The sequence below is a fragment of the Diplodia corticola genome, assembly GCF_001883845.1.
Source record: "Diplodia corticola strain CBS 112549 chromosome Unknown scaffold25, whole genome shotgun sequence".
Taxonomy (NCBI): Eukaryota; Fungi; Ascomycota; class Dothideomycetes; order Botryosphaeriales; family Botryosphaeriaceae; genus Diplodia; species Diplodia corticola.
This window is the reverse complement of record NW_017971504.1, coordinates 95,738-110,850: the sequence shown is the minus strand read 5'-3', so window position 1 is coordinate 110,850 and position 15,113 is coordinate 95,738. Positions and strand designations below refer to the sequence as shown.

Here is a 15,113-nt window from a genome sequence, read left to right as displayed (position 1 = left end):
CGTCGAAGGTCAAGCCATCGTGATGACATCTTACCATGTATCGTCTTGATGAAGTATTGTCGGTCGGTGTGATCACAGCCGGCTGTAGAGAGTGAAGCTGAATGCTGGATGATTATTGAATACTACTGCTACATGAGGTCTATATAGGCGCGCGAAGAAAGGGAGGTTTAACAAGGTGTTGTCGTTTAGCCAGGGAGGTGTTCATGACGACATGTTGTTGAATGAGTCCCTTGTTGAATGACATGATCATCGCGATCCTTGTTGAATGATGATGAGTATCACGATCATTTGATGATGTAGTCCAACAAGTATTAATTCGTTGATAGTTTTGTGAGTACTCACTCTTCTTGGTGGCAGGTGATTTATACCACTAAAAGAAGAATATCGAATTTTGTTCGATGAAACAGCCAACGCCGAGGTTCTACACCATCACCATAGGAACAGGCTTGTGTCTTGCGTCAGAGCCTCGATATCGTGCTTACACAGTACACCAGCAGGTGAGAGCGGGGCGGGAGTTAATTTCGAGGTGGGGCAGGGTTAATCCCGAAGTGGACATACATCAGAGTCCCGCAGTGCACGTATCTACTTCTCCTCCATGGCTGTCCGTTTGGCCAACATCAATCGGTTGAATACTAAGTTCAATGGCAATCGGAGCAGTTGGAGGCTTGCTACGAGATGTTAAGGAAGATAGTTTGGTCAAACTTCATGGCGTAATTGGTTGGTTGGAAGTATCGTACGTGTCTACTGCAAATCTTCTGACTTCAAAGCAACGCTGTGACTACGCGTCATCAACCGAATAGCGCTTTCAGACGGGTTCCATGGTCCCTTGAGCATCCCAAAAATGTCTGCTCGTTTTCCCATAACCGCCCAAGACGACATCGATCAACTTCTCGGATTTATCGGAACGAGTTCCAATTTGCTCCGGAGAGCCCACTAGTACTATGTTGTAGATCATCGATGATTTAGGCGCCACAGGCGCGGCGGATGATCCGGGAAGACGTTCCGCCCAAGCCCCCTGAAACGGTCGCTTCAAATTTTTGCCGGAGCGTCGTCACCACCAGGCACCAAGGCTGACATACTAGATGCACCTAAAACCTTGCAGAGCCCAGGGCTCAGAGATATCAGAAGTAAGCGAACAGTTACCTACAGAAGCAAAGATCTTCTTGAAGAATGATTTTCATCGTGGTATGAGGAGGGAATGAGGGCACGGGCCAAGAAAGTGGACTGACTTCAGAGATCGTGGCCCTTTTCGAGCGCAGAATACCATGGCTCAATGGAGGACTTTCCCCTATCGTACAAACAGCGGTCACCATAGATGGAGGCTTCTCATACGCGCAAGAGCAGGGCGATCCCGCCTGGCGTGTGCGAAGATAAAGATACCTTCATTTAATGCCACGGTAAGCACCCTTCCAAGGTACTGCCACACTGACAGCACGAGCCGCCATTATGCCTCACAGCAGCGCTTCGACAAGAACCATCCAGATACAGGTGGCCGACCTTGCGTCGGACCCACCGGAGGAGGTGTATCCCATCAGCATCCTCGATGCGATCATGCGGAAGATTTCCAACCCCATCACCTTGACGTACTCGCTTGACGGGACCGTGGATGACGACACCATCATCTCGAACATGTGCACGGGGCTTCAAAGGGTCATGAAGGAGTACCGCTTCCTTGCGGGATGCGTCCACGAGGACGACAACGGTCAAAGTTACTCCAAGCGCACCCGTAGCCAAACCCATTTCACGGTCCACGTCAAGGATCTCCGGCGCACCAACTACCCGTCCTATGCAGAGCTCGCTTCACGACACTTCCCAGTCAGTGAGCTGGAGAATACCGATCTGCTTGCTCCGGGGTTTGAGCCTTTCCCCCAACTACCCGCAGACGGGTCGGGCATCCCCGTCACATTGGTCCAATTGAACCTAATTCGGGGTGGTCTGATCATCGGACTCGCCATCAACCACCGCTTCGTCGACGCACGGGGCATGGACAACATCCTCGCGCGCTGGGCCGAGCACACGCGGTCCATCTTCCATCCCGATGGTCCCGCGCCCGCGCCCTTCGACCCATCCTGGAATGACCGGACGCCACTAATGGCCAACCCCACCATTCCACCCGTCGACTACCGCACCCCAGCCGTCCCCTCGATGCGATGGATGCCTGACGGTACTGCGCCAGGAGCAGGCGTGGAGCCCGAGCAAATGGCGTCCCAGATCTGGTACGTGCCGGCGTCGAAGCTCAAAGCCCTCAAGGCGCTCGCCTCCTCCACTACGCCACCAAACAAAGGAGCAGCAGCAATCCCGGACGACGACGACGACGACGACGATGGTTCCTGGGTGTCCACGAACGACGCCCTGACGGCGCTGATGTGGCGCTGCATCACCCGCTCGCGCCTGGCCCTGCACGGCATCACGCCCGAATCCCTCGCCGACGACACTCGCCCCGTCGCCCTCATGAACGCCATCGACGTCCGCGCTTACGTACCGACGACGACGACCACCACCAGCAACACCGCCGCTGTCCCCTCGCCCTCGCCGCCCGTCTCCCCCTCCGGCAGCGACAGCGACAGCGACACCGACCCGGCCACCCTTCCCAGCCCCACCATCGGCGTCCCCGCCGCCTACCCAGGCAACAGCGTCATGTTCTCGCGCGCCACCCTCCCACTCAACAAGCTCCTACACCCCACCCCCACCCCCAGCCCCGCCTCCCCCTCCCCCCTCCGCCCCATCGCCCTCACCATCCGCCACACAATCACGCACTACCGCCACCCCACCCTCCTCGCCCGCGCCCTCCGCTGGATCTCTTCCTGCCCGCGCGGCGGCGTCGGCAGCGTCGACATGGCCGTCGACGTCGTGCTGGGGCTGGACGTGATCGCGACGTCGTGGCGGGTGCTGCGGGCGTACGAGCGGGCGGATTTCGGGTTCGGGGGGTTGAAGGCGCTGAGGTGGGCGAGCGCCGTGTTTGATGGGTATTGTTTCTTGTATCCGACGAGGGGTGCGGGGACGGGGGCGGGGGCGGATGAGGGGGTGGAGGTGTATTTGGGGTTGGAGAGGGGGTGTATGGAGAGGTTGAGGGGGGATGGGGAGTTGGCGGAGTGGGTGGAGGTGAGGGGTGGGTAATGGGACGGGTCGAGCTTGGTTGGGTTGGGTTGGGTTGGGGTCTTGTGGGGTGGGGTGGGAGGCGGCGGCGGTGGTGGTGGTGGTGGTCCCTTTGTTGTTCTTGCGGTGGGGGATCGAGTGGCGTGTGTGGTCCGGTGCCTGCGGGGGTTGGAGGCAATTACGTGAGATGATAGTGGTTCTTGCCGTCATCTTTTGTTATGGTTGATGGGTGTGCATGTCGGTGGTATTGATGTCCGTACTGTTCAGTAACCCACTTGACTTGGGGTCGAAACACGCCATGGGCTTTTGCCATCACTGCTGGCAAATAATTACTGGGGGCGTGGTAGAGTTGCAAGTGGTTAAAAAATCACACTCACGATACATGTTACTATTCATCTTGCTTTGTGTTCGCTCCCTCTTTCCATGGAAGTCCTCCCTAATCAGCTTTTCTATCTACATACGAGAACTGCTGGATAAGCGGTGTTCTCTGGCTTGTAGGGCATGTAGCACCATTCCGCTCCCTTCAACTCTAGGCCCTCGGCGTGTTGACCAAAGCCCTCGCCGCCACAACCTGATCTTTGCTGGTATTGTTCTAATGTATCCCATGCCGCGTTTAACGCCATCGCCAATGGCAGCCATCCGCGTCTTGAACGGGGGCCTGTACCTTTTCCTATAGAAACGAGCCCAGTCCCAGTGAATCAGCCGTTGCGTTCCAGTGTCAGATCTGACGATGCCGGTGCTTCTCCATTTGAGCTCTTTCTCAATCTCTGCGTTCGACATCTCTTCCACTCGATTGCCAAGCGCTTCCTTTGCAACGCCGACCAAATCAACCGCCGCCCGGTACTTTCCATATCTGGTCTGGACATTGTAGTCGCCCCTAGCGCTAAGCCATAGATACCACAAGGAAACCGCCCAAATCAGGTTCAAAATGGAAAATATAAAGAGCAATTGAAATGAAAACCCCCACTGGTACTCTTTCTCAGGTTGACAATGACCATGCTTTTCGATATACTCACCGTTGTACATCTCTCCGTTGTAAGCCCATATGCCGGGTAAATACGTTATGTTCAATGAATCTAGTGGGTCGATTTTGAGGATGCTATCACTGATATTCAGCGTTCCGCAGGATCTGGAGTAGTTGGGGTCGAGTTGGCAGTTATATGCTGTCCTCGAGATCAGCCAATGGCTTTCCAAGGAGGGCCAGAAATCTAAGATTACCAGATTCTAGCTCATAGAAAATTGTATCGTCAAACGTTTCCCCGGTTTCGATGATTTCCCAGAAACCATTTTTCGGCGTTGATCCGGGCAGATAATAAATATTGCAGCCATTGCTTTGGTTGAAAATACTGCAATTCCCAATCTTTAATTGCACTGGGAGTATTTCATCGCTCTCGTAGTCGACGGAAGCATCCCCAAACTCGACTCTAGCAGAAAATGTGGTGATGTAACCAGTCATGGCGCTTACAATTGTTGGAAATGCGGTAAGATAGGCTATTATATAGGCGACAACAAGAAGAGGCCCTTTCCAAGCTTTCCACAGTTGAGACTTCGGTGTGACGGTAACGATGCTCCACAGTGTTGCCATGGACGATGGATCCAGAAAAGATAGGTCAACGAATAGGTGATAAGGAATGGCGGTGGTTTCCATGGCGTGTAGCATGGTCCGCGTGATGACGAGGTAAGACACGTAGGCCAGAACCATCTGGCCAATACGCCCGACCCCGATGTCCCAGGCCAAGTCAATCGATTTTGCTTGTGCGAAACTGTATTTGCCGAAGACAATGGTTATAGCGACCATGTTGGTGTGGGAAAAGAGGTTGATAAAACTGACGAAGTAATATCTGAAGCCGCGCGAGTAGTATTGTGGGTCGGTTAAGAAATAATCGAAAGCGCCATCAGGACGGCATATACCATAGAGCGCTTTGATTCTTCCTGAGACGGGAGCGAAGAGGATAATGGGAAGGGCGACCGAAGCGAGGACGCATACCAAAGCCAGGACGTTCGCAATAGTCCAGAATCGATTGGTGGACTTTGAATGCCGTGTTGAGATTTCATCATGTAACAGCGGCGCCGCCACGCTTCCAGCAATGTCGCTGGGCTGGATCTCTGTTTGTTGCGCTTCCATTGTATGGTCGATAACGTGGCCCAACGATCTGTTAACGCTTCTTTCGGTTTTCAAGGACAAGTGAGTATTGAATGGTTTTGTTTCTGTGGAGGTTGAACTTCTGGATTGCGTGAGAAAATTTCTGATACTTGTGAGCTGTACATCAGCGGGAGCAGAAGGGCGTGTGCGCGATATGAGGTACTACTTATAGAGAGCTGAGCTTCAGCCTTGCTGTCTTACATGGCAAGGGCTCGAACTTTGAATTGCTGCGGATACGGCTGATGCACGTGGTACATTTTCTTTTGTTGATTATTGACAGGTGCTACATGAAACAAGAGATTGGTGCTGTGTAACAGCTGCATGCTGGGATCTTGCCTGATTGTCACCCGAACGTGTAAGCCTTGCATCCGTGATACGATTCCGACAGCCTCCAGCCTCGCCGTGACACCCTTCGTGATGTAAAAATAGACGCGTGGATCATGCTAAACCAGAAATATTCTGGCGCATGAGAAAACTTACAGAGGAACTACTCATAAATCTTCACATATCATCCTACGAAAGAAAGGTCATCAGCGATGATATTTGCTGCGTGCATTACGTCATGGGCTGAACGCTTCGCCATTACCCCGCTTACGCCAATATGTCCCAAAAATTTGCTGTGTTATTTGTGGTCTCGCACCATCGCTGCTCTATTCACCAAATCCTATTCTCTCCACAACATATTTCAACAACATTTTAAAGTCTTGAAGAATCACCACGACTCTGCAAGCGGACAAGCTGGGTCAGTCTGCGGCCGGACACCCTATTCAGCCGTATAATCAGTCACAACCCACTCTTGGAACCCCGACCGTTCCCGACGCCTTGGGCAGCATGGTTGGCGACCAAAGCGACGACAGCAACAGCTGCCCCCCGGAGGCTCGTAACTGCACACACTGCGCCAGCGTGAGAGCAGACGTCATCGACGATTACCAACTCTCACGGTCGGACTGCGAGGAGCTTTTCCACTCCCCTTGTCCATGTGATGACGCCGCTCTACATGCAACAGAGGACCAGCGCATATGTGCATTTTGCCGACACTTGAGACTGCGGCACCTGTTCCTTTGCCCCGCCGAGAGGGATCCGGACAGGGACAACCAGCCAGTTCCGCGACTGAAAAATTGGAAATTCGTCTCTCTCGGGATGACGAGGGATGTGGCTGGGCGAGCCGGGGATTGCCCCTCGTGTCGGTTCTGGGCCGCGTTGGCTACGCCCTTGATGCCGCACTTCCCGGACCAGCTGTTTATTCTAAGTAGCTGTGATGCCAACAACCCGGGGTTTCTGATGGCTACCGTTCTCCTGGACAACGATTACTGCAAGGAGGTTCAAATAGAAGTCAACATCGAGGATCTGCCGCCGACGTCGGTCGGGAGTCGTGCTTCGCCAGACCACTACGGCTCCCCTCCTCGGAGAATCGACTGGAGGCGTACGGCAGCGTGGCTCCACGAGTGCCGCCAAAGCCACGATGAATGCCGCCCCAAGGAAGCAGGGAGCCTGTCGCCCAATTTCTGCGTCATCGACGTCCATGAGGGCAAACTAGTGCGGCCAACGCTGCCTTGTCGGTACCTGGCGCTGAGCTACGTCTGGGGCTCGGGGCTTGACCGGTCGAAGCTGATAGCAAAGCTCTCTAACGCCAAAAGCCTTCAAGAACCCGGATCTCTCCAGCCGACTCTTTTGCCACGGACCATTGCGGATGCGATGGTGGTGTGCAGGGAACTCTCTGAGCGATACCTCTGGGCTGATTGTCTGTGCATCATGCAAGACGACGCGGAAGACAAGAGCGAGCAGATAGGAATGATGGCCAGCATTTACACCGCAGCTCAAGCGGTGCTGGTGGTTGCTTCTGGCAGCAGTATGGATCAAGCAATTCCCGGAGTGTCGCTGGACCGCCCGGAGAAGAATCAGTCCAGATTTCTTGGACTGCGCCTCACAGAGTCAACTTCCAAGGAGCCGTGGGAACTGCTCGAGTCGAACATATGGTCAACCCGAGGTTGGACGTACCAAGAGGGAATTCTCCCCAGTAGGAAGCTGTACATAATGGACAGAGAAGTATGGTTCGAGTGCGGAGAAGTCGTTGTTCGCGAAGATGTCTACACCGATAAATGGAAGGGAAAGTACATCAAAAGAGGAAGCAAACTTGCCAGGGAACCCGTGTCTCGATGGCTGGGGGCGTTACATGCCCCAGGGCGTGATGAGTCTGACGACCAACCACCCTGGGAGTCGTACCACCAGCACTTGTCTCGATATACCCAACGAACGCTGGGCGATGATCGCGATATCTTCAACGCCTTCATGGGCATCTTGAACCCTTTGTTCAACGACCACGGCGGCACTACATTCGGCCTCCCTTTAGCGAATTTTGATCGGGCACTTCTCTGGGCCGATAAACCATCCTATAAGAATGCGGTGTCGCCTGGACTGCGCCGGGGTGCACCAACTTGGTCATGGGGTTCAATGCACGGCCAGATCATTGCTGGAGGACAGGATTTCATCGGAACCTTGGTCCGGTGGTCGCAATACAGCGAGGCGGAGAGAGACTTGGTTGAGGTGAGTATTCCAGAGCGTCAATGGCCAGGTGGGCCGGGGATAGGCTTCATCAAGGACGCCACGTGCTTGGCCATCGCGTGGGCGAATGGACTCTTCAAAGAACCGTGTCCTGGGTACTTGGATCACAACGAAACTTCATTTGAGAAACTTAACGAGATCACGACCCGGATATGGCCTTCGCCTCGCGATTTCCCGAAAGACGCGCTTGAGAAGGCAGAACTGGATAAATACGCTTCGCTCGACATTCGGAAAGCAGGCATACTATGTGGTCGGGTGCAGACTGCTGTTCTCAAGATCGTGAGAGTGAGTTGTGGTGAGTAGTAAAGCCAGTCTTGTGACGGATGTTGGCTCATGTGTCGCAGTGTCGGTTTCACGTCCGCCGGAAGGAGTAAAAGAAGATTACAACATCCTTGACCACCGAGGCGACTCCGTTGGATTAATTAACCATCTGCCCACTTCCACACTAGAGAGCCAGATCGGCCCTGGGGTCCTTGATGGCGGTACAGACGCGGAGTTCTTAGCACTCTCTGTGGCGACATGGGTATGCTCCCCGGCTCGTTTATGTGATAGCCCCACGGAAATGAGGAGGCAGGAGTGGTCATTCCTTGACTGCAATGGCAGGGCTTCGTATCCGTACCCAGTCGTCAACGTCATGCTCGTCTGGACTGATGAGGAAGGGTACTCGTACCGGATTGGCATTGGAGAAGTTGTGATGACAAAGTGGGCTGAAGCAAAGCGAGTGGTTAGAAACGTTGCATTGAAGTAGGCTGCTTTACTTTTTAGAATCTTCCATTACTCGTCCCACCTTCAAACGCCCAACACCAAAGTCGACCCATCCTCGAGCTCAAACGAATACATCAGATAGCACAAAGTCAACCCCGCTTACCCGCCACGAAACCCAGCTACCCTTCAAACAGCCGTGCCAGGCCTACTATCTCCCTCCTTCTCCTCGCCATCATCCCCCACCCCCGCCGCCCAAGACTCCACCCGCCCACCTCCACCCTCCCCCTTCTCCTCCCCCCTCGCCCCGCCACCAAGAAACACCCCCGGATGCACCGAATTAAACACGCCCACCGCCCCCACCATCACCCCCCCATCCAACGCCAAAAACCACACCTCATGCGTCGCCACCCACCCCTCCCACCCCCCCAGCAGCTCCACCGCCCGATACACACACCTCACATACACCAACCCCGCACACCCCGCCATCGCCCCCACCCCGCACCGCACCCTTCCGCCCAGCCTCCTACCCCTCCCCCGCACCACGAACGCCACGATCAACCCCACAAACACCGTCATCGCAGCCAGCTGGAACAATATCCCCCCCACCATGATGCGCGTCCCCGGCGCGGTGTCGCCGGGCGGCAGGGCGGCCGCGGCGACGCTGGCCATGCCGCCGCCGATGGCCTGCAGGAGGAGGGAGACGAGGTCGGCGGAGAGGAAGAGGGCGAGGTAGGTGTGTGGGCGGAGGGGGGAGGGCGGCGCGCGCGGGAGGGAGGTGAGCGTGCCGAGGAGGAGGTAGAGGGCGGCGGTCCAGAAGGTGGGGGCTGCGGGGGGGTGGGGTGGGTTGGTTGAGGGTGGTTGTGGTGGGAGGGGGGTGGGGGGTAGGGCGCACCGATGATGAGGGTGGTGATTTGCATCAGGAAGGCGGCGGTGTTGTAGGGGCAGAGGGCAGACCAGGTGCGGCCGGTCCAGCCGATTACTTCGGCTGTGGGGGAGACGGGGGGTTGTTAGTGGATGGATGGACGGGGTGGGTGGGTGGTTTGTGGGTGGGTTGCTTACTCAGTCCGCCGATGGCGAAGAGGAGTGTCCACCACTGTCGGCTTCGAATCGTTTGGCTTAGGTGCAGGAGTGTCGAGAGGCTGAACAGAGTTATGAAGGTTATGCCGGCTGCTTTTGACGGGACGTATCCGTAGTTGGTTTCAACGCCTGGCTGGTATGGTACGCAGCCTGTTGTGTCGACGTCCATGGTTTGTGGTCCTTGGAGATATTTGCTATTGCGATGAAGAATACATCTCAGCGATGACAAGAGAAATACGGAACGTAGTACAGAGTATAAAAGGGATCTGGCGGAAGTGCGCGGAAGTATTTCACCGACTTGCCTAGCGGAGATCCGTAGAGCGTCTCTTGACTTATGTCATTTCTTTGGTGTATGTCAAAAATCTTGACCACGAGCAAGCCACTGAGGCAATGGGACGGATGCAAACATGGTACTCGCAAATTCCCGACCGGCCAAATCAGTATTGTCAACGTCAGCAACGTCAGCAACGTTTCACGCTAATTGCGACATTTTGATGATTCTCGAAACCGCACCACGGTGATGTGTCCCGGCAGTACTGCTTCGAGTGCCGAACTAGTCATATTGTTCGTACAGATCCCCTTCTGTTCCTTTCCGCTCACTCAAATATGCCAAAAGGGTTTGCGAGTATAATCATAGTGGGATAATGATTTAGTGTGTTAGTTATTCATAGGTACGAACTATTCCATATGAAGCATCGAGACGCTGCGCAAAGATGGTAGGGCTTAGGGCTAGAGCACATGGAAGCTTGCCGGACCGCGTGAACGGCCGAGCTCCGACCCCCCTTGATGCGGTCCATCAAGGCTTAAGTCATCACGACGCGAGCAAGCACTTGACTTAAAATGGGTTGAGTTATCCGGTGATCTTCACTTACGGATAGATTTCCTTATTCAGACTAGCAAGCTTTTCGGGACTCCTATACTTTCCATCACTTCGGCTCATCTCCGTGAACCTCTTGCCAATCTTTATCAGCAGTCACTTGTGGTATGAGAATTAGCTTCGAAGCAGATTCTTTGGCATTTTATAAAGCAAGCTGCATATTTGAGCTTTGAATAAGATTTATCTTTAAAAATCATGCTTTTGTTGGTGAGAGCGTTACTGCGTGCGGATAGGGATAGCGGGCATTCCGTTGCTGGCGATGTTGGATCGACAGGTATCGGAGCTGGAAATTCAGGCGCTACACTTGATAGAGAATTTACAGGCGCGGGCAACACATTCTTTAGACATGGGGCATGAAAGGTCTCCAGCAGGGTTAACTAGCGCATCCCTTAGTCACATACGCTGAACCAACAGCGATATCCACCTCACATCCGCGGCCGTGAACAGGCTTTTACTCTACTAGTCGTCTAGAGGTGCCTTCCCCGCCTGGGAAAAATACTACATTCCGGTACGCGACGGGGATGATTGGCGTCATTGAAGTGATCCTAGGATGATGTATAAATCTCAGCCCATCCCCCCAGCGAAAGAAGTACAAGTCTAATAGCTCTATCGCAATCATGTATGGCCTCCTACTCCCCCTACTCTTCTATCCCGCGCAAGTCCTATCAGCGCAGGGCTCCAATTTCGATGTCTCCCGTACAACAGCCGGAAAGTTCTTGTGCGGAAAAGAGTGTTACGAAATCCTTGAACAGACAAACAAGGCCGACCTCGAGATCACGGGAGCCGACTTCGACCAGAGCTTCTACAATGTCGGCAAAAAGTTCGCCGGATCCAAGCCCGGCGATCTCCTGAAGCTGAAGCCCGTGGACCCGACAACCATGACATCCATCTCCGGCGTATCCGTCTACAAGATCCAATACACATCCCAGGACCTCGACGGCTCCCCGGTCCCCGTTTCCGGCTACATCGCGATGCCCTTCTCCCTCCCAAAATCCGGAGCCTTCCCGATGATCGCCTTCGCCCACGGCACCATCGGCATCTACCCCGGCTGCGCGGTATCCAACAGCCCCAACCTCTTCGAGTACGCCGACAGCTGGAGCGCCCTCAGCAAGCGGGGCTACGCCGTCGTCGCCACCGACTACGCCGGCCTAGGCGTCAACGGCACCGAGCACAAATACCTCACCCTCAACGCGCACGCCGCCGACGTCTTCCACTCGGTGACGGCGGCGCGCCAAGCCTTCGGCGACGTCCTGTCGAAAGAATGGCTCTCGGTCGGGCACTCGCAAGGCGGCGGCGCGGCGTGGAAGCTCGGCGAGGACATCGAGAAGCTCGCGGCCGAGCATGGCAGCGGCTCATGCGAGGCTGCGAACTACATCGGGACCGTCGCCGTCAGCCCCGCGACCAAGGTGTACGACTTCTGGATGTACTTCACGTCGCAGGTGATGACGAGGCCGGATTTCCACCGATACTCGCTCGTGGGGCTGGCGCCGCTGGCGGCCGTGTCGGCGAAGCGCGTTTTCCCCAAGTTCGGCTACAGCATTTTTGGCAAGGTCATGAGGACGCGGCTTGGCCTTGCTGATCGCGCGCAGACGTGCGCGGCGGGCACGGCGGGCTTGACGCTGGATCTGCCCGCCGAGGAGATTGTGGCGCCTGCGAGGGCGTGGTCGGCCGAGGACATGTCGATCTTGAAGCGGTGGCAGGAGATGAGCGCGCCGGCGAATGGTGGGAGGTCGAAGAGGCCGATTCTCATTGTTCAGGGCCTCAATGACACGGCTGTTCCGGCGCCGCTGACCATCAGCGCTTTCAATGCTGCGTGTGGGTATGGAAACGAGATCAAGATGCTGCTCTATCCTAAGCAGGATCATTCCGGTGTGTTGGAGGCAGCGGCGCCGGAGTGGCTGAGGTGGATCGATGAGCGCTTCGCTGGTAAGGCGACCTCTGGGAGTTGCAAGAAGATTACGAAGAAGCCGTTCGATTACGAATTTGTCAGAGCAGCACCAGAGCTCGATATCACGGGGTTGGGCCTCTAAAGTTGTCCGGGACAAGAAACTGACAGAAACGCATTGATGGTTTGAGTAGATGAAAGTGCTGCTGAAGCTCATACTTGCAATTTAATCATTTGAAGTTACAATATCTCTTTTGCATGAGGCTATTTGACAATGTACGACTCGCTAGCCGAAGTAGGTTTGATCAAGCAATTGCTCCATGTCACGCCACATGTTGTCACATGTCATCCCTGGCTGTACAATGAGACCCTCAACTGGCACGCTAAACCCTGAGTCAACAAATGTACTTGTCCACCACGACATCATACCATCGTCAACAAGCCCTTTTATATCGACAGTAGAAAACAACAACGCCACGGAATAGTTATAATCGCAATGAGTTGCAACAGGCAGATATACTATTGGTTAGTAGTTTTTCCCGAGCATCATCGTCAAGTGAGGCTATCCGCCTGCCGATACTAAGAGCTCAAGCACCCTTAAGCCTCTATGAGCGTAACACCCAGCGTCTATCAGACTCTTACTCGGCCGAGACTACCTTACAAACTCATCCACCTTCCCACCCCCACCCTTCGTATCCCTGACCGCCCCACGAGCACCCCCTCTCGGCTCCTTATAACCATAGTCCTCACTCCTCATCAAATTGACAGGCGCGAACTTCGCCGCCCTCGGCTCAAGAGTCCCATACGCCTTGAGGACAGCCGAAACGTTATTCATAGCGCACTGCAACCCGCCCTCGATCCAGCCGCCCGTGAAGCTGATCGAGTCACCACCCAGCAAAACGGGCGCCAGCGCCTCCTTGCCCGTCACCAGCTTGGTGAAGTCAAAGAACATGCGGTGCGTCAAGCCATCCTGGCCGGGGTAGCCCAGCGCGAAGGCGCCTTCCATCTGCGGATCGAGCTGCCAGTGCACGAGGAACCCGTCGTCGCCGCTGTTGACGGGGACGAGGTTGCTCGCCCACGCTGGGTAGTGGGTGTGCTTCATGATGCTTGCGGCCTGTTTCTTCAGGACGGCGAGAAGCGCCATGGGGTCGGTTTGGGCGGAGATCTTGGTGGAGAGGTCCTCCCACGCGTATGTGACGAGGACCATGCCGTAGTCGCGGTTGCCGTAGTCGAGCGTGTATAGTTGGGGGAGCTTGGTGTCGGAGAGGATGAGCCGTGGGAAGTTGGGGTCGGGGGGGTCGCGCTCCCAGAATTTTGCGGTCCGGATGAACAGCTTGGATGAGGAGGCCATGTGTATGTCGTTTATCGCCTCGCATACGCTGTTTGAGAAGTAAGGTTGGTCTTCTGGGTCGAGGTTCGAGATGGACATGTTGACGTCCATTGCGCGTGTCGTGGTGCCCACGATGACCAGATTGTATGTGTTGGTCGCTGCAGACCCGCCGTTGGTCGGAGCCTCGCTGACGTCGACTGTCATATGCGTTACTCCACTAGACGGATCGCCCTTCAAGTTGACGACATCCCCAGTAGTGTTGGGTTTGAACGTGAACTTGCGCTCGAGATCAATGGTTTTCTGGAGAATTGTTGCTGCCAGATCTTGAATGCCGGCTGGGCTCGGGGGTCCGCTGTCTTGCGCCTTGGCGAAGACCTGTTGCTCTGTTTCAAGGCCATTCGGAATCATGCGGAATATCGTGTTGAATGAGATGGGGAACATGGGGCCAAAGCCTCCACTTCCTACGCCGAGCGCTGCAAAGCGTGAGAAATCATCCTGGGTCCACACATTGCCGTTCGGAACGTCCCATTGGTGCTTTTTGCCGAATATCTTCTGCAATCCTTGGTAGAAGCTGTCGTGGGCAAACACTTCCAGATACTTCTGCCAGTGAGGAATTACTGCGCGCCGCTGCGAGAGTTCGGGCGACTTGAGCATTTCCTGCAATTGGTGGGAGGGCATCAGCACGTGTTCGGTGCCTTTGTGTTCGGTAACACCCTTGGAGATGAATTCATTCCAACCGCCGTACACGGTCTCAAAGCCTGGTGGTGGTTGTTTGGGGTTCGTCCAGAGGTATTGGGATTTCTGATACGAGATGACCGTCGGCTTGACCCCTGGGTCTGGAAAGTCAGGCAGAAACGTGAACCCGTTTTGCTCGGCATAATAGTACAGTAAGTCTTCTGAGGGCGGGAAGCGCATGGCGCCCATCTCGGCTACATTATTGGTGTCACTCGAGTCCGGCATGGCGAGGGACTTCAAGCGACCGCCCACTTTTCCCGTAGCTTCGAGTAGTGTGACGTCTGCACCGGCCTTGACAAGCTCGAAGGCGGTCACCACGTTGGAGATTCCTCCACCAATCAAACAGACCTTGGGAGGCGAATCAAAGGAGCCCAGACGTTTTTCAATCCCGCCGGCATTTTGATTCCATTGTGAGTAGATCACGCTGGGATTGTCAAGGTATCCCTGGGGCTTGACCGACACGGAACCTCTCTCGGTGGAGTCGGTGCTATCCGTTCTGGGTGGTCCAATGATGAGCTTCGGGATTCCATGTGGTGTCTTTTTCTCATAGCTTCGAAGGTTCGGAATGTGCGGCATGACGACGCAGCGCAAGAAATAGAGCGTTCGGATGAGCTGTTAGGCAAGAGCACTGGGCTGGAACACTCTTGGAAGGAGGACTGTAATTGGTCAATGTTTAGATGATGTATCTGGAGAGGAGAGGCTA

General features: G+C 54.9%; 6 protein-coding genes across 6 annotated transcripts; 3 read left to right on the top strand and 3 right to left on the bottom strand.

Annotated features, from left to right (window-relative positions):
- Positions 1–1,446: 1,446 nt before the first annotated feature.
- Positions 1,447–3,117, top strand: BKCO1_2500036 (trichothecene 3-o-acetyltransferase protein; the record flags this gene model as incomplete). The annotated part of the gene is made up of 1 exon (XM_020273284.1): positions 1,447–3,117. The coding sequence occupies one exon, from the start codon at positions 1,447–1,449 to the stop codon at positions 3,115–3,117; it is 1,671 nt and encodes a 556-aa protein (XP_020130317.1).
- Positions 3,118–3,625: 508 nt separating this feature from the next.
- BKCO1_2500035 (uncharacterized protein) lies at positions 3,626–5,221 on the bottom strand (the record flags this gene model as incomplete). The annotated part of the gene is made up of 3 exons (XM_020273283.1): positions 3,626–3,677; positions 3,761–4,259; positions 4,315–5,221. The coding sequence occupies 3 exons, from the start codon at positions 5,219–5,221 to the stop codon at positions 3,626–3,628; spliced, it is 1,458 nt and encodes a 485-aa protein (XP_020130445.1).
- Positions 5,222–6,520: 1,299 nt separating this feature from the next.
- BKCO1_2500034 (het-domain-containing protein) lies at positions 6,521–8,549 on the top strand (the record flags this gene model as incomplete). Its single annotated transcript, XM_020273282.1, has 2 exons — positions 6,521–8,096; positions 8,146–8,549. 2 exons carry the CDS (start codon positions 6,521–6,523, stop codon positions 8,547–8,549), a joined length of 1,980 nt encoding a protein of 659 aa, XP_020130446.1.
- Positions 8,550–8,692: 143 nt separating this feature from the next.
- BKCO1_2500033 (rta1 domain protein) lies at positions 8,693–9,752 on the bottom strand (the record flags this gene model as incomplete). The annotated part of the gene is made up of 3 exons (XM_020273281.1): positions 8,693–9,330; positions 9,399–9,491; positions 9,566–9,752. The coding sequence occupies 3 exons, from the start codon at positions 9,750–9,752 to the stop codon at positions 8,693–8,695; spliced, it is 918 nt and encodes a 305-aa protein (XP_020130312.1).
- A 1,325-nt stretch (positions 9,753–11,077) lies between these two features.
- Positions 11,078–12,490, top strand: BKCO1_2500032 (secretory lipase; the record flags this gene model as incomplete). Its single annotated transcript, XM_020273280.1, has 1 exon — positions 11,078–12,490. One exon carries the CDS (start codon positions 11,078–11,080, stop codon positions 12,488–12,490), a length of 1,413 nt encoding a protein of 470 aa, XP_020130313.1.
- Positions 12,491–12,997: 507 nt separating this feature from the next.
- BKCO1_2500031 (tryptophan 2-monooxygenase) lies at positions 12,998–14,986 on the bottom strand (the record flags this gene model as incomplete). The annotated part of the gene is made up of 1 exon (XM_020273279.1): positions 12,998–14,986. The coding sequence occupies one exon, from the start codon at positions 14,984–14,986 to the stop codon at positions 12,998–13,000; it is 1,989 nt and encodes a 662-aa protein (XP_020130314.1).
- Positions 14,987–15,113: the final 127 nt, after the last annotated feature.